This window comes from Zootermopsis nevadensis, unplaced genomic scaffold, assembly GCF_977971745.1.
Source record: "Zootermopsis nevadensis isolate Lab colony 2312 unplaced genomic scaffold, Znev_1.0 Znev_ptg000002l, whole genome shotgun sequence".
In the NCBI taxonomy this organism is placed as follows: Eukaryota; Metazoa; Arthropoda; class Insecta; order Blattodea; family Termopsidae; genus Zootermopsis; species Zootermopsis nevadensis.
The window spans coordinates 531,339-557,819 of NW_028259134.1; the positions used below are offsets into that span (position 1 = coordinate 531,339).

The 26,481-nt window shown below is 36.3% G+C and overlaps 1 protein-coding gene and 1 long non-coding RNA gene across 14 annotated transcripts in view; one reads left to right on the forward strand and one right to left on the reverse strand.

Moving 5' to 3' along the window:
• Nucleotides 1–22: 22 nt before the first annotated feature.
• Nucleotides 23–26,481, forward strand: part of LOC147875023 (uncharacterized) — a 30,063-nt gene continuing 3,604 nt past the window's right edge. Inside the window, exon 1 of the long non-coding RNA XR_015537479.1 lies at nucleotides 23–1,452. This is a non-coding gene — a long non-coding RNA (uncharacterized LOC147875023). The remainder of the gene's footprint in view (nucleotides 1,453–26,481) is intronic.
• The window catches only part of hppy (MAP4K3-like protein hppy), a 58,346-nt gene continuing 34,082 nt past the window's right edge, over nucleotides 2,218–26,481 (reverse strand). For 7 of the 13 annotated variants that reach the window (XM_087357360.1, XM_087357351.1, XM_087357353.1 and 4 more), the window contains 11 exons: nucleotides 25,740–25,790; nucleotides 24,154–24,248; nucleotides 18,271–18,405; nucleotides 16,468–16,625; nucleotides 12,152–12,356; nucleotides 10,928–11,196; nucleotides 10,148–10,340; nucleotides 9,249–9,332; nucleotides 8,328–8,420; nucleotides 6,508–6,634; nucleotides 2,218–6,167 (listed from right to left, as the gene is read on the reverse strand). In XM_087357360.1, the coding sequence (XP_087213486.1) occupies nucleotides 6,059–6,167; nucleotides 6,508–6,634; nucleotides 8,328–8,420; nucleotides 9,249–9,332; nucleotides 10,148–10,340; nucleotides 10,928–11,196; nucleotides 12,152–12,356; nucleotides 16,468–16,625; nucleotides 18,271–18,405; nucleotides 24,154–24,248; nucleotides 25,740–25,790 (1,519 nt within the window). In that variant the 3' untranslated portion in view covers nucleotides 2,218–6,058. The remainder of the gene's footprint in view (nucleotides 6,168–6,507; nucleotides 6,635–8,327; nucleotides 8,421–9,248; nucleotides 9,333–10,147; nucleotides 10,341–10,927; nucleotides 11,197–12,151; nucleotides 12,357–16,467; nucleotides 16,626–18,270; nucleotides 18,406–24,153; nucleotides 24,249–25,739; nucleotides 25,791–26,481) is intronic. The other 6 variants (XM_087357354.1, XM_022061900.2, XM_022061901.2 and 3 more) reach the window with 3 other exon arrangements.

Here is a 26,481-nt window from a genome sequence, read left to right on the forward strand (position 1 = left end):
AGAGCCCCTGGCGGAGAACTATCAGGTGCTGCCGGCGAAATGAATAAGGAAAGATGGTGAGCGAGCTATTTTTGGTTCAGGCAGCATCAGCGGCGATATTTGCTGTTGTACACTCATCCCAGGAAACTATTCTCTAACTCTGCCTGTCTCTCTCAGACAAGGTTCCCAAACTTGCTTTCTGCTTACAAGCAAAATCTGACAAATGCACTTGGCACGGCACTGAAAGTTGCGTTTCGATTGTGTGGTGGTTCGGTAGCAGGAAAATGGACAGGTGTTCCGCAACTGGAGTGCCGTGTGCTGCAAGCTTTGACAACAAAAGTTGTATGATCGCACGTCATTTAGAAAAGTGCAGTATCTTATCTTCCGTAACACGACTCATAACACGCACGCACTGATTCATTGTCGATACTTTTATTCAATATGAGTTACGTTTTATTGTTATATGCCTGCTCCCTTATAGGACAAGGATTTGCATGCAGATACATAAATAGTTTCTTAATCCCTTTTTATGAGGCGAAACGCTGTAGGGTGAGCGGTGGAACACTGAATCAGTTATCAGGGTCGATGGTGCGCATTTGTCACTCAGATTTTACGGTCACTGTATCGTCAATTCTTCCAAAGAATTGGCCTTGATGCAAATATTGTGAGGTCTACGCCATATATCACACGTCTAATGAATTCCTGTGACCTTCACTCAGAACAAGCGAAATAAGACGAAACGTGCATTTACGTCCTTTATACTTGTAATATATCATTAAGTCTATCGAAGGGCTCGAAAGATCCAGCATATTTAGCCTCATAACGTAAGTTAGGTTAAGTTCAAATGACACTTGCGCTTGATAATGTTCGTTCTCCGGAACAAAAGTTCCGTACATCAAGTTTCAACAGAATCTTCCGAAAGGGATTAAAACGTATAGACACGTATAGGGAGTGTCCCGAAACGCTTATATACTTTAATAAAGAAGAAACACCCGTCACGTTGATATTTTGTGTCTGCAACACTTTTTTGGTACGTGCGGAAATAACTGCAGATGTTCAGAAACGACCACTCTTTGACTTCTAGCATCCGCCGACAGCAGTAAACGACAGGGTGACAAACGTTCACCGAAATATCGGCTGTGATGGTTACGTACGATGTTCAATATTATTAATTAGTTCTTGGAGTGTTAATGGAGGTAGCAAGGGCCTCTGAAACGTCGGTAAACTTCCAGCAGACTAGACTATAAGGAGCAAAAAACCCAACACAAGGCGCTTCGTCTCGTGTGGCGTCACACACAAGCACGTTTGTGTGTTTATAAACACAAGCAAACATGGCGACATAACATTTACGAAGTACTGTACAATACGTGTTTTAAAAGTACTCAGATCATGGAGGATGTGATGAACGGGGCATGAAGCACGCATAGGAGATCAGAAATGCATAATATATAATTTTAATTTGAAATAATGAAGGTAAGACACCGTTTCGAATACTTGGGTGCAAATGAGAGAATATTAAAATGGCTTTCAAGGAGATGGAGTTGTGAATTACATTCATCTGGCCTACGACAGGGCAAGTTCCAAGATCTTGTGAACGATAATGGCCTTCGGGGTTCCATAAAAGTCGAGGAATTGCCGAACTAGACGAGAAGTTGTTATAACAAGCTCGGAAAATTTGATTCTGCATCCGAATACAGATCAAACCCCCATGCGTTCTTTGCAACCTGAATTTAGAGGCATATCAGCCTCGTATGGCAAAATAAATTTATTAAATATAAATAATAAAAATTAAGGGATTAGAAATAAAGTGTCACATCTAAATCACAAGAATTATTTTCTCAGATTTCCTTGTTTTGCTTAGTCCTGGAGAATGTTTTCCAGAAACGTTAAAAAATGTTTCACCTGCATGTGGAGCCAGATTATGGCAGAACCTAACCTAACTTTATGATTATGGTGATGAAGTATGTGTGTGTGTCTATGTCATAAGTGGGATTTGGACCCACAACCCCAGCATTTGTTCAGCCAACAACCATGCACACTTCAAAAAACACAGCCACTGTAATCAGTCAGAGAAAGTGTTATACTTTATTTCAATTGAGACAACATTTATTTTTGTCATAATGGTATAGTAATTCTGCACCATGTTCACTGCACGAAAAATATGAGTTACACTTACCAGTTCAGAACTTTTTTTCTTCTGTACATGATATATTATCTCGGATAAGAAATACCAAATACTCAGATAGAAATAATTTTTATTCATAGGATGAGTAAAGAAAGGCGATTTAATACACTCATGGTAAATTAACAATCTCATGAAATATATATATTGAAAATAATAATCACAGCATTTATTTTATACTGTACATTAAAAAGACAACATATGAAACTAAGCCTCATGGAAAAAATGATCCAACTGAAAAAATGTAAGAATGACAGTCTACTAGCATGTAAACTCATCCGGTCTTTACTTCGTCAAAATTACAACCAATGTTCTAGTTTTTATTAAGTTTTAAATATACAATATGTACACTGTATGCCAGTTCTTTGGCGAATAGTACACACAAAGATTGCCCCAAAATGTAATAAGATAGAATTCTTTATAGAGGCTGAATGAATTACTGTACGTTCCACACCTAATTCTAGGTGGATGGCTAATATCTAATAATACAATGTATTATATTGTGATAATACACACCTGCAGTTTTATCATTTCTGTATACCATTCACTAACTTCAGAACTGTGGTCAGTCACTTACATACAATGAAAATTAAAAATAACAATTATTTAAGTCACAGTTGAAATAATCCCACTGCATCTGACAGTACTATTTAGCATCATTAAGTCCTGTTTTGCCTTATAATGTTGTGTTAAATGGTGAAAATCAAGGAAATTCTATTTATTTGTGACAAAAATAAATATCAACACCAGTGAAAGTCGTCATTCCAACTTACATTTTCAGTAACGAACTCAGTATAAAGTTATCTTTGATTTTATCCAAAGAATAGTTTGCTTCTCTTGTCCCCCTCCCCCCCCAAATAAAAGGCACATAAAGTGATAAATAAACCTTATTAATCCCATCTCTTCCCTTTGTCTGAGCAAGATATGTCTCATACATACATAAAATACTATTAATGTATATCATATACTGGATCAGTGGCAAATCAAATGTCACTGTGATCGCTGAAAGGTAAATAGGAAATTGGCATCTGTGCATATACTGCCACCCAATATGTAATACAAAATTAAATTCTTAAATACAGTGTTACAAATTCGGAATTTATATTTTTTAATTAAAAAAATCAAAAGACAGTCAAAAATAATGGCAGTGAGCAGTATTGTGTTGCCACATTTTCTACAAACTTTACAGTAAACAAAGTGCTTCAATATGCACAAGATTATCCCACGCGGACATAAATTTAATTTTGGCTGGAACAATATTTTGAAAACTTCAAGTCACACAAGAGATAAATTTATTTTTCTCGGATTGCCAGTCCTTCTAGAGAGAAATTTGGAAGTGCTGATTTGGTATTCATTTCAAATTAAATTAAATTAAATTTCAAAACATCTGACATTGGAAAATAAATGTAACTTTTGATTCTCCCTCAATTTTATAAATGTCTCTCTAATATAATCAAACTAATATAAAAGGAAGTCTTTTGGTCACTACCTCTATTAATCAGAACAAATTAAATACACTTTCACATAAGAGAAACTGTACAATCCACAGAAGTAATCATTTAAAAGTATATTTATATACATGTAACATTTATATTTTTTGGCAAAATATAAAGCTTTTTATTCACAACTTTTTGTAAGGTATTTTCAGGGTCGGATTAACTGCAAATGGGCAACACCAACGAGGAACAGACCATAAAACCGCATGCTAGAAAGCCGAAGGTCAAATTTAGTTGAATAAAAAATTACATATATAGAAAGAGGACCACTACAGAACGTATGGAATGCTCGTGCAATAGCTGCATTTTCTTTCCAAATCATCCTCCTTTCAAAACTTTGAATGCAGCAAGTATATGTTACTTAAAATAATGCACAAAAACTACCCCATAATATTCACAGATCTACATTAAGTTCACACATACACCAAGTTAATAAACCACAATTATTTAAGATAATGCACTTTCTTTGGTTGCCTGTAAAAGGAGCTTAACTAACTAATGAGCACATACGCAAGTTTTGTCAGGTTTCTTCACAATGACAAGGCTTACAAATAATGTCATGGTTCTCCTGTGAACTGAAACAGATCAGCAGGAAATTGGAAACATGTCACAAAATAATCATGACTTCTAATTTATTGCGTAGACACTACCTTTCAAACTACAAGGCGATGAAAAAGTTACGCCAACCCACATTAAAATATTTATGGATTGTTGCAACTGGATTCATAGACACACAATATTGCTGCAACCATACAAGAGCCCACGCAGGTCACGTCATGCTGTGACCTGTTCTCACCAGTCCATCAACTGTCTTCAAACAGTCGAACTGCAATGATGTCTTTTTCACAAGTGCAGTGAATGTTCATCGTCAAACACTGCCTGGAATCTCGTTCTCACTAAACTTGCCAGAATGAGTTCAGGGACACATGAAACGAGGAAAACAGTGAACAAATACATCACTGAATGCAATGGACACATTTCCAGCACTTAATACGACATTGTTTTTGTTTTCTGATTTCAATGAAATTTATTTTTTGACAAACAGAACATGTCAGGATGGGTTGTGTGACTTTTTGATCATGTAAGATGAAATTTCGTATCTCCTATTCACTAACTTCAGAACTGTGGTCAGAGAACACTGATGGCATTGCCAGACATGATTTAAAATATAATTTATTCTTTCTGGGGGAGTAGAGTAATATGCAGCAAATCATAAAAGGATTCCTTATTGTAATGTTAATACACCATTTCAGGACACCCTGTATTCAGATAACAGTCTATCTTCCAATAAAGGATCATATTAAAGAAGTGGTAATAATACATCTCCTGCAATAAAGCACAAACAAGAGGATTTCTGTCTTCTGGGTTGTTGCGCTGTGTAGTCTGGTCGATGTTAACCAACGTTTCAGAGGTCATACTGCAACCGTCATCAGGCCCAGTATGACCTCTGAAACGTTGGTTAACATCGACCAGACTACACAGCGCAACAACCCAGGAGACAGAAATCTTCATCGCCCTGATGATGGAGGCAGTATGACCTCTGAAACGTTGGTAAACATCAACCATACTACACAGCGCAACAACCCAGAAGACAGAAATCTTCACACTCATCGTCCTGATGATGGAGGCAGTATGACCTCTGAAACGTTGGTAAACATCAACCATACTACACAGCGCAACAACCCAGAAGACAGAAATCTTCATACTCACCGCTGTGAAAACCTCAAATCTTACAAGCACAAACAAGTTTTAACTACTCGGCAGACATGATGAGTATTTTTCTGTACCAGTACCGGATAGTGGAAGCATTTTCTTACGCAAACGTTTTGATATAACATTCTTTGAGCAAAATTGGGCTAAAAGCAGAGCTATTACAAGAGCATGCAATATGATGACAAACGTTTAATTTTCTTATTATACAGAAAATAACAGAAATTTTGGCAGCATCCTATCTAATCTCAGGTCATCAATGTATCACCGTATCTATTGCACTGTTGGGTAAATTGGTAATTACTCTCACGCCACTCACAGACACACACTCACACTTCCAAACTCACATTCTAATAGCAGTCTCGGGAATTCCCACACGTAACACAAAGAAACAAATAAATAATGTCTTCTTACGAGGATGTGACACTGAATAACACACTAAAATGGAAATCCTTCATATCTCAAACTGTGACATAGTTCTAGTGAAATAAATAAGAATTAGCATGATATTCTGATGCTGTGTTCCAGTTTCACGTTAATCCGACCTTGAGTATGCTGCATGTACCAGTTACCATGTTACTGGTCCAAACGCTCGTGTTCCCAACAAACCTTTGTCCGTAGCGCACTTCATACACAGCCAGTAGGACACAACTAAAAATACGCGGCACTGGCAACCATCCTTGCAGCATATTCAGTAGCTTGCCTCATGCCCTGCAAGGATATAGAGGTCTGCACCCTCTTCACTCAGTGTGCCTCCTCTGGTTACTTCCTGACAGAGGTGACTTTCCAGAACTACAATCCTACATAAAGAAAGCACATAACACATAATGCACTCAACCTCAAATTTGAAAGACAGCTCTGCAACCACACTTAAATCGCCTTAGGGCTAAAGACTCTTCTGTTACATAGCAGCAGCGCAAGGTTCTTAAATCCATGACAACCGAACTGAGTATCTTAACAGCAGAGTGTGACGCTACACAAGCCGTGACTCACGACTCCTACTCAGGAATCATAACATTGACTCACTCCTTTAGCTGAAATTACAAAAAACTTGACTTTTCAGTAAAAGTCACACCAAATGTTACATTATATATTTCATAATCTTGTCAAGGCAATTAATAAAATGCACTTTCAACTTACTTATCTGAACCGAGCAACCTGTAAACTCTGCTCTGGTCCACGATTTCTTGCGTTACTTCTCCATTCTTAAAACTGCGACCCTGCATTCCATGCTTGTGAAACGCCAATACACTATCGGGCAGGCAGACTGAAAACATTCCGGAACATTTACCAACTACAAATATATTTAAAAAAGAACAAAAATTATTTAAACTTAGTGTTGGCATCACTGTCTTTATAAACAGTTTCTCATGTCTCACTCTTCAGAAGAACTTGAAACTTCGGGATAGTTTCATTACTTACGTTTATTGCTCTCAGCTTCAAAGGTATTAATTTAGTTATCATCTGCAGCAATGTTACTGATCATATGACACAGGGCATCAGGGTCTGATAGGCTATTTGTTATGGTAAAGTGGAAGATGGTCAGATTATTTTGTTACACGTTAAATTGCACAGATTTGCAAACAACTGTTTATTGAGAGTGACTGACTAATCTAATATTGTCTGCCGAAGATTTAAGAAACACATAAAAAAACTATGGACTACTCTTACTATTCACAGAACAAAACGACAAAGAACGTCAGTTTTGCCGTTATATCAGATTGTTTAAACTTGAGACTGAACTTGCGCATTTGTTTAAAAGGAGACTGTGCGGCTTTCTTTGTGGTAAACTTAAATATTTGACTAAAGCTCCAACACCTCTGCGTCATCCTGCCTCAAAAAACCAAATTCAGAAGACAACAAATTTTTTTGGAAACAGATGCATTCAACACCACGCAAACAGCATATTTGCAAAATGAAGGGCATCTACTGGAAGACATTAAACGATATGCGACTTGCAAATAATACAGAGAGTGGTGGCTTGCAGCTGTGTTACAGCCAAATGACAGCAAAATTCAACCAACATTTTTGCATCCCCCTGGCCCTACTAAATAATTCACGTGTCCTTCACCACCAGACACTTTGTGGGTTCCAGTTGTACCACTGAGGAACTAGAAACCAGATTATGCAAACTGTGAACAACTACTCTTACAGACAATATTTCTTACTGAAATGAAAAATTAATTTTAATATTTTAATGAATGAGTCTGCAAGGTTTATGTTCTCCCCTTCCTTATTAACTGTGTGGCTTACTGTAATCTTTAATAAAAGTGATCAATAACAATGTGTGTGTAAGCTGTGGTTATAAAATATCTCTCAACCCATTCATGACCTACCATTAAATTTTCCAAAAATGCATTTCGAGAACCACAAAATGTATTTGGGAAAACTTAATTAAGCCAGGATGTTTTTTATTAATATCAAGGTCAAAGTGTTAATGTGCCCTAAAATATGAAAGCAATGCCAAATGAAAGTCCCACATAAGAGCATTCAATTGGAAGAAAGTATGTGCTACCTTAATTAGGACCACAGTTATAAGCATTTAAGCGAATCAGAATGTAGAGAATTTCAAAATAAAAATTTCTGAAATTAAATGACAATGAAAGGAAGAACTTTGTATTTATCATTTACACATCAGAATAGGCTTACAAAGTTCCAATGAAGTCCAAGGTGGTCATATCAACTGCTGCGTTGATTTGGGCCAGAACAACGCCACACCACCGTATTTTTAAGCTGCATTAGGCAATGTCTGTTCAAACTTTGAACTGGATATTCAACACAATACTAAACAAATTTAGATTCATACACATAATCTAAATTAATTCACCACGAAGACCATACATCTTGGCTGAAGAAAAACCAGACACAATCATGACTCGAGAGAAATAAAATCTACAAATATGTAAGAGGTGGCTCCAGTCGAAGCTGTTACAATGACAACATAAAACAGTCTAACTTACCAATTGATTCCACTGCAAAATCAAAGTTTAGTTGTGGTATCTGTTTTCTGTTAGACTTTGGTCTACCTTGAAGTGTCACAATTTTAACCATATCTGAAAAACAAGAACCAATGAGCTATTTTACAGTAATAATATTAATAAAATTAAATACTATCATTGATATTATTAAAACATATTACACAGCTGGATGTACTTAATTAGGATATATTTTACAGCAAAACATTATACTTAAATTTCATTATTAATTTTTCAAGACATTCCCTTGTAAATTTAATTTTAACAGAAATTAAAGAGCACTTAAAACAGACAGGCATTTGATTTTAAAATAAAGTTTGTTTTGCTGGTTTAGACTGTCATAGCAGTCTAGAATTTCTTAAGATATGATGTATGTGTGATGTGAGGCCACATATTCAAAATGTGTTCATATTATAGCACCAATTTTTCCATATGCAATGTGTCAAAATTAAAGGATCTGTAACATAATTTTCACTGTCATAAAATTTAACAACGTGCTTCACCTAAGTACACCCTGTGTGTCTCAGGAATTTCACAAATCTGAAACTTTTGTAGTAAGTCATGTAATTTGATCCCACAAATTAAATTAATTCCTATTATAATACTAGTAATTCATGAAGTAAAGCTTCAAAAACATAAAATTTTGAGGGGACCTTAATTTTTAGCTGCTATTCTGCATAGAATTTTAAGAATTATATTTATTTAATTAATCAATTCACAACTTTAATGTAATTTTACAGGAATTTTGTGTATCAGTCTCAAAACAACATCATTAATTTCCCACAAATCAATCACCAATACTAGCATTTGCTTTTTCGATACCACAATTTGGTGGTCCACCACAGAGTTTGAATATCAGCAGAAAACATTCACTCAAAAATATGAATTACACATTGTATAACTTACTGTCATAGCAAACTAAGATGGCGTCTTTCTCCAGTTGTGAAACATTAATGACATTTATGTATTCTCGTCGAGGTACAACTGTAGCTGTAAAAGAATAAAATTACTGTACTTTAAGTCACTGAATATGCATAAACAAAACAGATGCAACCACTAATTTATACACATCAAAAGTAAGATGGAAGACCACATTTAGCATAGTACACTTTCCAAGCACCATCAATAAGCCTGTACCACACATGAATAAATAGAATATACCATCAGACTTTATTCAAAACTGTATTACAGAGCATATGCATACAAATGTGCGCGCACACAACATAACCTCACACATGCATTTCAGATGACAACAAAGACAGAGAGAGAGAGAAACAAATTAAAAATGTTCAAATTACGTGTTTCGGTGGAATTTTCACCAACGGGGTCACATTCATGTCCACATTAAGAATGTGTTTGGAAAGGTTTAAACTATCTACGTTAATCTTTAAATGCATATGCGTTCAGCCTTGAAGATGTCTTTGTGAAATAAAAACATGGTGCGAGTAAATACACTGCATTAAATTATCTTTTATTAACAGCAAATAATTTACTGATGACTATCAGCCATAGCACATAAGTAAAAAGTAAGATAAAGTTGCCTCTGCTGCTTAATTAAGCACCACACTATACAGATGTTGCTCCACACTGTCTTAAACTTGGCAACAGATGGGGATGAGTGGTTAGATTCATGTCCCAGCTGCCTTGCCCCTGAGGAAAGTACTCCCACTACTTACTGAGTGGGCTCCGCAGCCGGTCTCTTGTTGTGGTGTAGAGAAAAGTAAGAATTTCAGAGATGTTCTAATTAAAACCACGGCAAGACAGAAACCCTTAAGCCTACAAAAAACAACAGCAGTTCAACATACCTGTTCCGTCCATGTCTTCCAGTTCATCGCTATGAAACCAACTAGCACCCGAATTCATGTTAATGAGATCAAGCTTCAGTCTATTTTGCTCATAAGCCTGTTTTACACTGACACACACCATAGGATACTCCATTTCAGGGGTGATGACCATCTCAAATACTGAGAGTGGTGTTGGCAGAATACACTCAAAATGCTGTAGCAAATAACAGGGAGAGAAATTTACAAAACCTCACTTTTGTAAACACAGTTTCAAAATTCAAAGTGTAATCATCATAATCTTTAATTTTTTAGACAGAATTTCTGCAATATACACCATTTCATATTCTGCTAAAATTTTTCATAAGTACGTAAAAAATGAGATATCAAGTGAAAATATGCCAGTTCAACCTTAATTAGAGAGAACTTTATAATGAAGAGAATAACAAAACTCACTCAGCTGAATGAGAACCCATACATTTCAAGCTATGGCTACAGGAATCTATGTAAGTCGCAGAGTCTGACATTGCCAAACTTGGATAAGAACTAGTCCCACCAAGTTTCCATCCACCTCTAACAGTATTGGTCGAAAGCCACACTTGTGAGTTCTGTTGAAATACCATAATTTTCCTGGCTTACTCTGGTGTACGCTTGTGACAACATGTATCGCCATCCAATACTCAAGGATCTGACAAATGCAAATAAATTTCCCCGCCAGTGCTGGGGATTGTTACTTCACACACACTTCAAACATCACCAAATTCAGATGGGACTGTACTAAGATACATCAATGAAATTACTCACCTTTAAAAGCATAAATTTGTTGAGAGGATCATACCACTGCATAAGGAAAATTCCAGATGCCATAGCCCCACAGAGGTACTTGTAACCATTATAAGGATTTCTGCCAACACAGCATTTTGTACATCCTTTAGTATCAGGGACTTTGGTGGTGAGCGCAAACTTGCGGGGTACTAGTCTTTCTGGAATTTTGTTCATATGAAGTGAGAACCTGTGTGTCTGCTTGCTTTGTAATGCTAGTAAGTCATGTCGGTAGAGCTGAGGTGTTTTGCCTGTAATCAAAACACAACACTTCACTGAGTGTGTGATGATTCCGATGTCCAAGTTCTGAGCAGAAGCTTTTACCAGCACTTACCTTCGCTGCTGCAGGTGAGACCACCTGGGCAGCCGCTATTAGTTAAACAGACCGTGACACTAAATCTGAATGTTTTTGATGACATTATTATCACTTCCTGGACAGTGTCCAAAAAGTAATAATAATCAAGTTTATGACACTGTAGGGGTCCGCAGTGGCCGCGCGGTCTGAGGCGTGGGCCTTGTGCCGCTTGGTCGCTGGGACCGTGGGTTCGAATCCCACTCAAGCCATGGATGTTTGTCCGCGTTTTTCTGTGTTGTGCTGTCCTGTGTACAGGTATTTGGTCTGATATTCTCACTTAATGTGCTACATTATGATGAATGTGGCCTTCAAAGCAACGCTGAAAGAATGTCATATTTGCTAAAGCACTACTAATACATCCAGACTTTAAAGATGTTATGCCACAAAGTCATTGTAATCTACCATTCATGTCACTGCTTAAAAACACACAACTATATTCAGACTATTAAATTATTTCCTTTCAGTTTCATACTATCATGGCAGAAGATCATGTCCAAAACTCTGTAATCCATATCATACAAATACATTATAACAAGTGTCAGATAAACAAATTTCAAAAAGCACACAAAAGATACGAAATCACAGATTAACACGTATTTTTGTCTCTGAACTAAATGAAAGGGACTCAATGCGTACGAAAATTAAAGCTGCACTGAGCTTTACTTATTCCTCGACTTGTAATACCTACTCTTAATTGCTGCAACAGAAACGTGGGGTATGAATTTTATTTGCTGCCTGCATCACCGCAGAGCACTGTTTAAACATGTCAATGATAATTTTTGACAGAAAAAACAGTCGCCACATACTTCAGGTGCCAGGGATCCCTAAAACCCTAGATGGAAATCACTAACCTGAGAGCGACATCAAAACGTCCTTGATGACATACATCCATATTGTTCTGCGTGGATAAAGTTGATCTATAGCAGTTTCATGGAGTTCATTGAGGTTAAGGTTGTAGATACCCTCCTCAGCACCTATGAGTATATGCTGGTCTCTTGTGTCTGGGTGGATCCAGCTTGCAGTGCAGTGGATACGTAGAGGACAACCATTGAACACCTAATGAGTAACATGGAATACTTAGAGCTCACTTCAACTGCAATTATGTTGTGTGCTAATTTATCTGTAAATTTGATGATGGTGCTGTTCCAACTGCAAGAGGACACAATGTCAAATGCGATGAGAAGACAATCATTTATGGAGAAAAACAGGAATGGACTGGGAATGAAATGGTAGTAGCCTATTTCAAAATACTAACCCAACATTTGCCAAGAATGACCGACGAAAATCATGAAAAAGCCAGCCATGTTACTACTATTTCAGCCTGATCAGTATAGGAATGTTTTAACATGGATTACGCTTGTCAGTTGTGGGCATTACATTTATTACTTACAGTTAAACAGGACAGAAAACCAACTGAATATCAATATACTGAAGACACTAAGGGAGAAACAGGGCAGGGATCAGGCAATCGGTACAAATTACACTGAGAGAAAAATTGTGAAAGAAGAAATTGGACGTAGATGCCAACCGTGTAAAAGAATACGAAGGAACCATTGAACACCTACCACCAGGATCTCCTATTCTGGCTAAGAATGAATATATAGAAATACACAATAAAGTCTACGCATATACATTACTCAACCCGCAAGACAATGGGCACTGAAACACAGAAAAATACTACTCATACTGATGTCAGTATGTGAACAGGACGATATAACAGTATAGTGGAATCAAGGGGTTATGGAAAATACCCCAGACACAACTAACAAACTCCCTGGTAGCAGAACCCGCAGATTCAACACCGACAACACCAAAGCCCGCCACCGGCCACGATCCTGAGCCAACTATATTTGCCACCCTCACATCCCGCCTACCTAAGATCCATCTTGATGTTATCCTTAGATTTCCTTCTTGGTCTACCCAGTGGTCATTTTCCATGATTCCCTACCAAAATTCTATATGCACCCCTTGCCTCCTCACTATGCCAGGTGACCCGTACACTTCACACTGCTCCTTGTCATGTAATATTCTAAATTCCCCGATTATTCCATCCCTCCTAGGTCCAAATACCTTCCTGAGCACCGTTTTCAAAACACCTGTAATTTTCAAAGTAAGAGACCATGTTTCATAGCCATACCAAACAACAGGAAAAATTATTGTTTTACATATCCTGATCTTCAGAGTTTTGGACAGTAAATGAGATGATAACAGTTTTTGAATTGAGTAAAAACAAGCGTTCCCCGAATGAATTCTGCTTTTAATTTCATCACAAATCTTTTATAAAAACAAGAAAGGTAAAATTTGCTTATGGATACATACAGCAATAGAATTGAATTGAAATGTAATTGAGACCAAAAATAAATTAGATACAGAAATGTAAGTATGGGAATTCAGCAAATGTGGAATATGAAATGCTTTGACACACCAGGAATCACTGAGGCCATGGGAATTGCAGCTAAATAAGTAAAAAATATCTGAAAACATATCAGGAAAGCATTCAATAAATTCTCTGCATAAAAACAGCCTTACCATGAACACCGCACATAACAAGGAAAAGAATAAGCTATGATAACAAGACAAAGAAATAACAACAACAACAACACTGTAGTATTTGACACACCAACTAAAAGAGCAAAAACTCTGTTTTTGATATCACAGCTTGCTAGTAAATACGTGTAGCCATTTTCAAGACAAAGCCACGCCAAATTTTGGCATTATCCAATTATTTTATCGTTTCACAAATACTACCAAACCGGAGTGCTTACAGCTATCATACTAAATTGGGGGCTGAACCGGGTGACTGTATAGTTAAAACATAGCTAATGGAATTATTAGAAATGCTAATTAGTTTAATTTCCAGTCTCATGGTTAGTCAAACTAGCATACACATAGTCTCACAAATACATTTGCTAGCAATGCAAGATTTGCCTAAAAAATATTAACAATTTGTTAAAAAACTTGTTCCTAGGCTTAAGTGGAGGCACAAAATTTAAACCCAGTTTACAAAAGAATTGAACAATGATGTTAAAAAGATATTTCCTATATTTTGTTTTTAATACTAGTCACTCACTTGGTTACAACTGACAAACAATGATTTAACTCACTGGTACTCCTTAGCACAAAAAAGCAGCCTAACACAGAAATTTAACGACACTGGCAGTCACAATAACGATTCATTAATCATTAGTCAAGAAATACCACCATTTATGTTTACTGCATTTAGTCTATTCTTTGTTGGACCTGGGAAAAAAAGGACTGTTGATTTCAGCATCTCACAAAGCTTTGCCCAAATCACTACTTCTACAGCGATTCATTAATGTTGCGGTCAACCAATACTGCCACACTCCACAGAACATTTGTATTTATTGTATTAGTCTATTCTAAATCTGTCCAACATAACATCTCACTTACAAATCTTTTCTGAAAGAAGACTCATCTCTTCCCTTGGCTAGTCAATTGCTGCTAACAGCATCAACAATAAGCAGAGATACCAGAAAAAGAGTGTTTCAGAGATTACATTATTTTACAATGTTTCTTGAATACTTCCAGCTGAAACAGGTCCAAGAAGGAATTGAGACATGTTACTTTTTTTTTTATCACAATGTTAGATGAAGCGCTTTAGATAAATTCCAAACTGGTTCTTAAGATATTATTAGTTCAGGTTGACGGTTCAGTTTTAATTAATTTTCAAGATTCACTCTATGTCCAGGTACGGTAAAACTATGCAGTTTGATTCAAAGCCCTGGTCTTAACTCATGACTGTCCGACACTACAGGAGCAAGGCAGATCCTTCAACAGCAGGAAAAGAGGTAGAAATAATGTACACACCATGGCACAAATTTGTATTTAGGTGATGGTGTTCCAATATGACCCACTGAAAAGTATGTCATGCCTACGACAATAAAGAATAAATGCATAAGAAATGAAGTTAATAGTCCTAACTTTCTGACAGTTAATTTGGATCTTATACACTTCAACTGCTTTGCCATTTTATCAAAAGAAAACTCTGAGAGTGCTGTTTAGTTGATTCAGGTATTAGCATAGCCAACACAATGCAAATACGAAAAAATATTGGTGTGAAATATTTGTAAAAATAATACACTGTGCTAAGGAAGAAAACTTAAAAAATACAAACACATATAAAGATGCAATAAAATTCAAATACCAGGGAACATTTGTATTTACAATTCCCACATTCGAAAATCCAACATTTAAAATTCATATTTAAACATCTATCCTAATCTAAACATACTTAACTGAAACTAAACAAACCTAACCTAACCTAACCTAACCTAACCTAACCTAACCTAACTTTACATAACTGAAACTAACGTCTCCCAACCTTTTCTAACCTAACCTGCCCTCACCCCAAAAAACATGAACATACACAAACACTTTGGCTGATTTCCCTTACATCAATATGATCCATGATTACCACAGTAAAAATGGTGAACATTCAAAGATCGCATAACAGTGGTCACCATTAGTAACCATTGTAAATAAATTCCCACTATGGCCACCAGATCACAACACCTCAGTGTCAACCTCATGAATTTTCTAATCTGCCATTTTGTTGTCACCATTCATAGGATATTCAAAAGTATGATTCAGAGGTCATGCAGAATGGCACAACCTCCAAATCGCATTTCATCCAAATCCATCCAGTGGTTCTCAAGTTGAACTGACTGGACAGACGGATGGACACACAGACATGACCAACCCATAATGGGTTCTTGTACAATGAATGGAAAAGGTTTGTATGGGGTATGTTAAGTGGGGATTACTGTACACTATAACAATGTTTATTTCTGAGATGATTTACTCATGAGGGTGACTAGAGACTTTATAACTACAACAACAATTATTTTACACTTAATTTATAGCATAATGTATGATGTGGGTTAACATTTAATCTTCTCAGTATTTATCATCATGGCCACAACTGTTGAACCTCCACTCTTTTTAAGGGCTGTGCTGTAGCAGTTTATGGTAAATAGTCAATGGGATCCTGAAGATATCTTCCAACATATTTTGTAAGGCCTGGGAATCTTTGAAGCTCTCTGAGGCAGAAGGAAAGTACCCCAAACCACTACACCACGTGCCCTGCTTAGGCTTTACAAAGAAGAAAAATCCTTCCATCATCTAGCCATGCAACAAAATCATTTACCTTGGAAAAGCAAGCCCCCATGTGGACTTTTGGGGTTGGAGGAAGTCCATTACTGACAGGCCGTGGAGGAGTATGCCGTTTCTTCTCCCTTCGTCTAGGCGGTACTGGTGGAGTGTCAGAGAGAAGGTCAGGTTCTGGGCCAGAACCCAACCCATCACCTGAAAGATATTTACATATCTAAAAGTGCAACTCAGATCTTGGACTGAACTTTAACTTTAAAAGTAATGTCTCAACTTTCCTACAAAATCTTCATACTTTTTCTGCAGTTTTCAGTATTACTACTTTTCAATTTTCTGAAGCACAAATTAACAAAATCCCCCAGTTCAGAGGCAATATTTTATTATATACATATGTTCAATGTAGATAAACTCGAAAGGATCACTTAACACAGAAGCAGCATACTTAATACATGCTGCTCCCTTTCTACCTGTTGTGCTCAAAAGAGGAGACAGCAAACCTGAATGCTGAACACAGCTAGAACTACAAAGGCACAAGCTGTGTTTCATCACAGCATTATGTCAAATTAATGCCAGAAAAATTTAACACATTAAAAACTCATACTGAAAATGTCTACACATTAAGGGCACACATTTTCAGCACCTTCTGGTATAAATTAAAGACAAATTTGTACCAGTTACAAGCTATGCAGATTAAGATCAAAGTGCGTATATTATGGTACAAGTTTCTTGACTCATGTATGTGTACATCAATGCAATTAGTTACTGATATAGAACCTGTGTATAATTGCTATAGAGATGAACAACTGACAAGGACTCAAGTCCCAGTCTGAGGAACTGTGTTCTTCACGAGACTGGGAATATTTAAGAAACTTCTATAGCAAGTTCCAGCGTATAACGCAAATCAAAATACTTTGTGAAATCATATAAAAATGTACAGAATTTATAATTTATGCACATTTAAATACTTAATTTAAAATGTCTTTATATTAGAAAAGGAAGCACGTTCTGCCACAATATAAACTTTTACTATCAAATTTAGCAGCAGCTGAAAAAACCATTTATGAGAAATGTCATATCATAATATAAGATTTTGTTTTTAAGATGATAATATAAATGTATTAATATTATATAAAAAGTTACATACAATTTGAACAAGTTCAATGATAATGAAAACCTTCATTTATATGTGAGTCATTATGGAATTTACTGAGACACCAGAAAATGTTTTGGGACTAGACAGGTAGACAGTAAATTAATTAATTTCAAGGATGTCAGAGATTGGTTTTTAATATCAAAAAGAACACAATGACAAGAATGAAGAAAATTAAATTTGACTTCACAGTTATCCAACCGACCCAGCACATATACTGGTACTTCCTTAACCGCTCAACCATTTAAAAAAAAAAAATTCCAACTTCTTTAAATTTCCATCACATTACTGCTATATGGTATATCTGTGTGTCAACTGCCTTGAAAGAAATAACATTCAAACAAAGAAAACATGATTATTTATGAGATTTCAGGTTTTCACAGTGGCAAGTACGAAGACGGTTGTCATCTGGGTTGTTATGCCATGTAGTCTGATAGAAGTTCAGCAGCGTTTCAGAGGTGCCTGTCACCTCCATCATTAGGGCAATGATGATGAAGGTAGAAAGTACCTCTGATACATAAGTAAACATCTACCAGACTACAGTGCAACAACTCAAAAGACAGCAATCATGAGCATTACTTATTTCTATCTGTCATTTTAACTAAAGTACGACTACTAACATATTACACTCCCCTAATTGCCATACTGGTACCTAACTTGACAGTTCAGTTGTAAATTCATACTTGCACTTACCACTGGTGCAAGTGTCCTTGCCGGTTGCACCACTATCACTAAGAGATCGTTGACGCTGGCCATTCAATGTCAATGTTGCCACTAGTCCAAACATTTCATCCATTGAACTATGCCTTCTTGGGGAACCTCCCGCCCCTGAGTAATGGAGGGTAATTAACATATAATTATGTAATAATTTAAGCCTCTTGAGAAGGCAGGATGTTGAGAAGCAATTTTAAACTTCTAATATTTGTAGGGGAAAGTGTCACAAACATCTCTTGCAAGAAAAATCCATAAATCATATACATACAATATGAGACACATCAAAAATTATTTCCAATACTGCAATAGTGCAGTGTCCATAATGCCATAAGCAGGAAGCAGCTCTTGTGAGGTCGTCCATGCCACAGGCACCAATCTGCTTTGACAATTGTGTGATAAGTGTTGTTACGAGTATATTGAGCGATGTGAGACGTTACATATCACGCAAAATGACTCTATAAACACGTACGATAAGTACGAGCAACACTTCTTCATCAAAATCCAGATTGCATGAAGCCAAAAAGGATAGGCACCCCTAATCTTGCCACAGTATGTGTGGATGGCCTTATGGTCCACAGACTTCCTGCAATCTTATTTAACACAGACCAGACATGCATTTTGCCCTCATACAACCTGGAGTTTGATGAAGCACTGTTGCGCATACTTCCTGAATGAACATGTTTCTAGGACAGTTTCACACGACACTTAGAGCTTCAAACCACCATAAAAAAATTAACGCACACACTTGTGAAGACAGGCTGTTGCAGTACTGCCAGTAATTTCTGAATGGACCACATACAAACACGTGTCAAATGAATGAAAACTGAAAGACAAGTTTAACTTTAAAAATCAAAATTATAAGGCGTACTAAAACTAGCACAAACACAAATCCTTCCCTTTCACAACGTATACTTCTTATACCTCTACTCAGCCTCAAAACCAAGTGGAAGAATTAACTCATTCTATGTTTGTACATTTATCCATGTTTAGATTAAGGTCGACTGCAAATAACATCCTACACAGTAAATCTATGGAGCTTCAGTCATGTTAAATTACAATGTCTTCCAAATGAACTAATTAAGATATTTACAATACAATAAGTTGAGTAAATATAGCACAACTTTCTCATTTTGGCTCTGAATGAGCATAATCAAGAAAACATTCATAAAAGATAACAGGATTGGAAAGGTATACATTTTGGAGTGCACTAAAATTCCAAAGGTGTTCTTTACACCACATTATGGTCAATGATCTCAGCAGGACAACCAAAGACAACAATTTTATCCAAGGTAATTGTTATAAGAGTGTGAGACAAGATCACTGTTCTAACAATGTAATAAAAGATAAAGACAGACAGACAGACATGAACAGGCCCATATCATGTTTTTTCTCATGTTTCAGCATAAAGAATACCCAATTAAAACTGTGAGTATATCAGAAGATCACACATAATAATGTCCAGATGAAACAGTCACTCATACTATCAGAAACATATCTTGTGCCAGTCAACCCATAAAGAAATCGTAACTAATTGCAAAATACAAATGAGATATGAAAAGAGTAGACCATTCCAATCTGACATTTCAATAGTGTCTGTAAATTTGATACTGTCCAATTTAACCTTCTACAAAGACACAACACACACTGCTCAGCAGGAACATAACCTACGTGACTTAAGAATCAGGTATTTTGTACAGCTTCTTCAAGTTTTAAATTTATGTTTTGTAGGACAGAGCTATCAGTGAAGGTACTTGAGATCCATTTGCTTAGATTCAACACAAATGATTTTAATGAACTATAGAAGCTAGTCCCTGTACCACTAAAACACAAGTTTTAGTGAATAAAGACCAATACTTATTCAGTCTTAAAATTTGTTTATAGAAGCAGCAATTATACAGAAGATAATTCATAACATTCAGCATGAACTTGCTTGGACAAATACATGGGCTTCTTCAATTGGCAGAAGAACTTCATGAAATACCATCCACAGAAACTCTGTCCTTAATAAATTATACCTATTCTTGTAACACTAATTTAAATTAATTATGTCTAAAGACTGACAGTAAATTTGTATCCTTTGTAAATAAGGTAAATAAGGAATATCATGCATCTTCACAAGCAACAAATCAAAATCCAGTTATCAAAAGACACTGAAGAAATTTAGCTGTTAAAATAAGTCTTCATGGATTGTTTCATGGCTGAAGTTGAAAATAAAATCAAGAAATAAAGAAAGCAAACTGGATCATAATTTTATACAATGAACAAAACTATTATGTTCAAGCGCAACAACTTGATTCACCTTGATTTAAAACATAAAATGGTATCCTGAAAAGTAATGCCTCCTAATTTTATTTTCTTTAATTTTATACAATTACTTCTCTACATAATCATCCGTGGTCCACACACTTCCACCAAAATTCCGGTTGTTTTCTGCGTCTGTCATGATAAAACTGTGTCTTGTTGATGGAACCACATCATCATTACTGTCTTGACTTCATTCTTTGAAAAGAAGTGATGGAAGTCCTCTTAATGGTTTATCAGTTTCACGAAGAGACAGCAGTCAGATGGAGCCAAACTTGGGCTCTATGGTGGATGGTCCAAAGCAGTGAATCCACGGTGGCGAATCTCTGCAGAAATTTGTGTGCTTGTGCGAGACCTTACATTGTCATGTCACAGAGAATCCTGCTATGTGTCAGCATGAACTTTTTGAAAACATGCCTACACTATTTGCATAATTCTAATTCAGTGCTCAGAGTTAATGGTGGTGGTATGAGGCATAAATTCTGAATGCACTACATCGTTAACACATCAGGAAGCAGAGGGCATGACTTTTCCAGCAGAAGATGTACTTATGAACTTCAAAACGCTACTGGTCGCCCTCAGTGGACTATTAGTGGTTAGCGTGCTTGACACTGGACCCAAGGTTCACGGGTTCAAAACTGGCCGAGGTCGATGGATTTTTAAAGGTGTTAAAAATCAGCTGCACAACTTCCTTCGGAGGGGAAGTAAAGCCGGTGGTCCCATGTCGTAGATTTATGGCATGCAAAAGAACCTCCTGAGCATGATCGAGATGTTTCGTAAGCAAAATCCAGCGGCCATTTCTCACCCAAGCCTCTCCTGATTCACTACTAGATGGCTCTAGCAGACAAATCAGGATTGAGTAGAAATTGTGCAGAGGCAGTGGGCTGGTCACTCACTACTCACAAATGCACACATCAAAAGACAAAGAAACCTTTCACGTGGGAGGAGGCCAAGGCTCGACTTTGGGCTGTTGCGCCATAGAAGACGAAGAATTACGCTAGTGAACCTTTGTGATGGAATCACATTGTCTGTCTATTGTTTTTCGGTGCCAAATCATGCACTAGTTTTTATCACTGGTGACAATGTTCTATAAGAATATGATGGCTTCACAGTTATATTGTAGCAACCATTGGAAAATGTCCATCCACTTCTGTTTCAATTCCTCAGTGAGCACTCGCTGAATCTATCAGTTACACAGTTTTTGGTACTCAGGATTAGCAATTACTCCCTGCAATCACTACAATGAAACTACAATGAAACTGCAATTTTGGTGGCTATTGACACCAAGAAACACTGATTATTTCATCAACATAATTTAGGCGAGCTTCACAGGTTGCTATTCATGGTCTCCCTCTATGCTGCCGGTCATTCATGTTGGGATGTCCGAGGCTTGAAGCAAGGACACATGCAGCCCAGCATCAAACATTACCGATGTCTACATAATCATTTGCACAAACAACTTGTATGCACTGATGAATGTCAATCGGTGGAACATTTTCTGCAGTCAAAAGCTGAATCATTTCACACAAGGTTAGTCCACATTGACACTCTCCTTATACCGCACCATTTGCATATGTGTAATTCAGAGGCGTCTAGTTGCAGATGTATGAAACTTCACACAAAGTGCACGAAAGCCTAACTGAATGAGTTTTAGTTCACATCACTTAGAGAAGCAATCGAGGCATTACTTTTCAGCACAGTCACAATGTTTCAGCAAGTATATTTTTTCTACTTCTCTTTACTTTGTCTAATTAAAGGAGACCGATAGAGCAAAGATTTTCAATTCCACAAATGCTTCTGAATGTCTGTAAATGAGTGCTGGTAAAGTCTCTAATATTGCTGTTAACCACAATACATAATCAAAAGCAAAGAGTTTAATTAAAAGCAGCTGATAAATAAGTGAACTTTCAAATGAAATACCAATCCATATACTAATGTGTCTTCATACTTTTATAATCAACATCCTGCCATGCAGTATGTTTAACATTCATGTGTGCTGATTAATTTAAAACTGAGGTGCATTGCTGGTGCTTTGAAGGGTGCAACACTTGTCATGGAAGCTAGCGGCATCATTGACATTTACAAGGCCTTGTATATTATTAGGCATAATGTAATCGTTTAATATAAGCTGTCATGCTTCATTTTCATAAGAACTGCTCTTATAACACTTTGAATTATGTAGGAACCCAAGTAAACCACACCCACCACATTAAATATGTTCAGTAGAAACCTCGTACCAAACGTGAACTCTACAGACAGGTCCTTCAAAAAAGAATATAGCATATTGATGAAATTTCAGACTTTCACGGCACTTAAAATGTGAATGATGGACTTCTGGGTTGTGACACTGTGCAGTCTACAAGTTTCATAACCCAGAAGACCACAATCCACAGAAATATATTTTTTATAGTCACAAACTTAACAAGTATTATTTTTAAGCACTTTGTGTAACTAAATTCTGCACTGAGATAATTTAATTATTGTCATAAAAACAGTATGTGCTTTTATGTTTCTGACATTAAAATGACATCGAAAAAGCCAAGACATATTTAATTCCACAAATTTTGAAACAATTGGAAAAAAACTTTCCTAAAACAAAAAATTGACATAAGAATATTTTGCAGTGTTTATTAATTCTGATAATGTATAAAATTGATATGTCCTATTCTTTTATACCACAGACTTTTTATCATGATATTACGACAACTACCAAACTCTAGTGTTCATGGGACTGGAACAATAAAAAAAGAAGTATTACACAAACCCATAATTCCAAAATGATACACAAGCAAACAGAGAGGATTCAGACAGATGATTCTATCACATGCACCATTAACATTTTCCATGGACAAGCAAAGTGCAGCAACACACATTTTGCTGAAGCAGGATGTCATGCATTTGGGTTGTGAATTACATTACTAACCAAGTCAGAGCAAACCACCAAAGTAGGATCATGTTCACAGTAAACCTAACTAAGAATCCCACCATAATGTAAGAATGCTCTGAAAAAGGGTGGGAAGGGAGGGGAGGGTGTGGACTGGATTCATGTGGTTGAGGAAGGGAAATGATAGTGGGCTCTTGTGAATATAGTAAAGAGCCTTCACATTCGAACAAAAGCGGGGATAAATACACTACACAGTGACATTGAAACAGTTCAACTTCTGAAACTAAACATTCTTTCACATTCAAATAAACATACAGATTGTATAATGCCAAGTGACAATAGCTCCATTAACAGCAGAAATATGATTTCATATACAAAGTGCTTAATCGCCTAAACATATTTGTTAGTTTAAAGGAATAAATTTTACTAATAAAGCAGAATAAGATATGACAATTTCACAGCTGTGCAAATGTGGATCCCAACACACTATCTATCAAACTGACATATCTATTCACTGTAACACATGACAAACTCATCTCCCTTTATAATATTAAATGTACGTATACTGCCATACATAATAAATGTTACTTATTCTCGTGCATGGTCAGATACAGAAACAAAATAGTTATCTCACTTTGTCTATGCTCTAATAACATGAACATTGTGCAGATGATTACCTGAAACATGACTGAAGTAGTTGATGCCTCTGTGAATGTCACATTGGCGCTCATGACTAGTTGAATTTGCAGAGTCCCCAACTGGCAATGTTGCCCTGAAACAACAGCACATGCTGCATTATGCTTTCCAAAATTTAATTATTTCAAGTATTCACACATGACTACAATAAAAATTGATAAAACATATATAGAGTGATTCTGAAAGATCAGAAAACAGAAGTATATTTGCTGCTAAAAGGGTGTACACTGTACATTAAAAGTAATTATAAAAATCTGTACTCCTCCCCCAATATTGTCAGGGTGATTAAGTCAAGAAGAATGAGATGGGCGGGGCATGTGGCATGCATGGATGGGGCAAGAGGTGTGCACCGGGTATTGGATGAGTAACCTGATGGCAGGAGACCGCTGGGGAGACCTAGACCTTGTTCCTTGATAAGATTTTTGCCAATGGTAACTGAATAAATCAGAATACATTTGCTTTCCCTTGACTGTGCATACAGATATTCAAATAGCACATCTTGGGCTAATATAATGACATTTTCTATGTGTGCAGAGAAAGACAATATCTCACTAATTAGAGTAAGGAAGAATGTTATGTTTCTCTGGTAAAATACTTGCAACAGGATATTATGTGAACATTTTACAATTTTCAAAACAAAAATTGAACAAATCTTGTTCCCAGATGTCTTTTTGTGAAAATATGATATTTATATATAAACATACAGTAGAATAGAACGCAACATAAGTTTAAAGGGAAACTGGTCAGAACTAGCAAGGCTACCATTAAAATAATTCAAATTCCTTGAATTGCATCTATGAATGACACACCAACAACAATATCCAGAACATGCCACTTCAGCAGAATACCTGCATGCAAAAAAAAACAAAAAAAACAACATAAAAACAAGAATATGAGAACAAGTTACCAAATTCATTATCCAGGTAAGATTTGGGATTCACATGGGGACAAGTAAGCAGATGGTTGATGATGGAGGCAATACGCTATAAAACACTGGTTAATATCTACAAGAGTACATGGTGCAATATCCCAAAGAGGTTTCGGAAACATTTTTTAAGTATAAGCTATTGTTATTTTGTTTGTATTAGTATTTATACCATTACAAAAGTGTCTGTATGTGTGGTGTGCGCGCATGGGTGTGGGAGTGCGCATGTGTGTAACAGTATGATTCTTCTGTTCTATAACACCACTGTCCCATTAAATTTAAATTTAAGTCATATAAATAAAAAATCTATATACAGGTCTACAAAATTCCAAACTATGATGGCAATAACATTGAGCCCAACTCTCTCTTTTGTGCAGATCAACTGATGTGCACAGGAAGTAATTAACCTACTTATTAAACCGAAATCCTCTTGGGTGTTTAGCCACATGCAAGTTGATTTAAAGTCAGTGTTTCAAAGACATGCACTGTCCCAATCATCAGTATATGTTCAACCCTGACAATGAAGAGACAGGAGGCCTTCAAAACAAGGGTTTCAACTCAACTCTGATTAGGTTATCACCCAAACATATTCTGGTTCATTTATTCATCATCTACGCTTCAAATCTTACATAACCTACTTACTGTTGTGAATACAAATCTTCCTGTGCAGACAGTTGGTGTACTCGGTTTCCCCTAATTGAGGAAAAAAAAAGGAAATAAGATGAAATGAAAGTATTTTTACACTTTTATTTCAGTAAATCATAAACTATGGGAGGGGAAAGTAAAACAGAAGTACCACATATATGATCATACGAGTAGCACCATCCACCTCAAATCAACACAGTTTACAACCTTAACCACTCTGATTTTAATTAAATTTAGGTCACGTACTATAACCAATTAGAAACAAATGTGTGCAAACTTTCATAATTCTATTTCACTTATTTAGAAGATACTGCCATTTAAAACTTTAAAAAACTGAGAAAATTTGCCTTACGAACATTCATAAATCTGATCCTAACTGGTTCTACTTTGACACGCAGAGCTGGAATTGGATTTGTTTTGAAGCGCTAGCAATGAACTTTAAAATGATGTATGATAGAATTTCATTACCATAACAAAACAGTTCAAGCTCATTAAATTTTGAATTTGACCTTAAATTTTCCGATAACCGCAATTTAAAAATTCCCCCCAAAAATAAATGTTACATGTTAATACCTGCATCACATACAATGAAGGTTTTAGATACTACAATATATTTTATTAGTATTATCATCATAAATGTAAGCAAAATAGGAACTTTACATATCTGTATGTAAAAACATACATATTCATGTTGAAAAACTAAACATTCTGTCTTGAAGAATTTCTTTTACAGAACGTT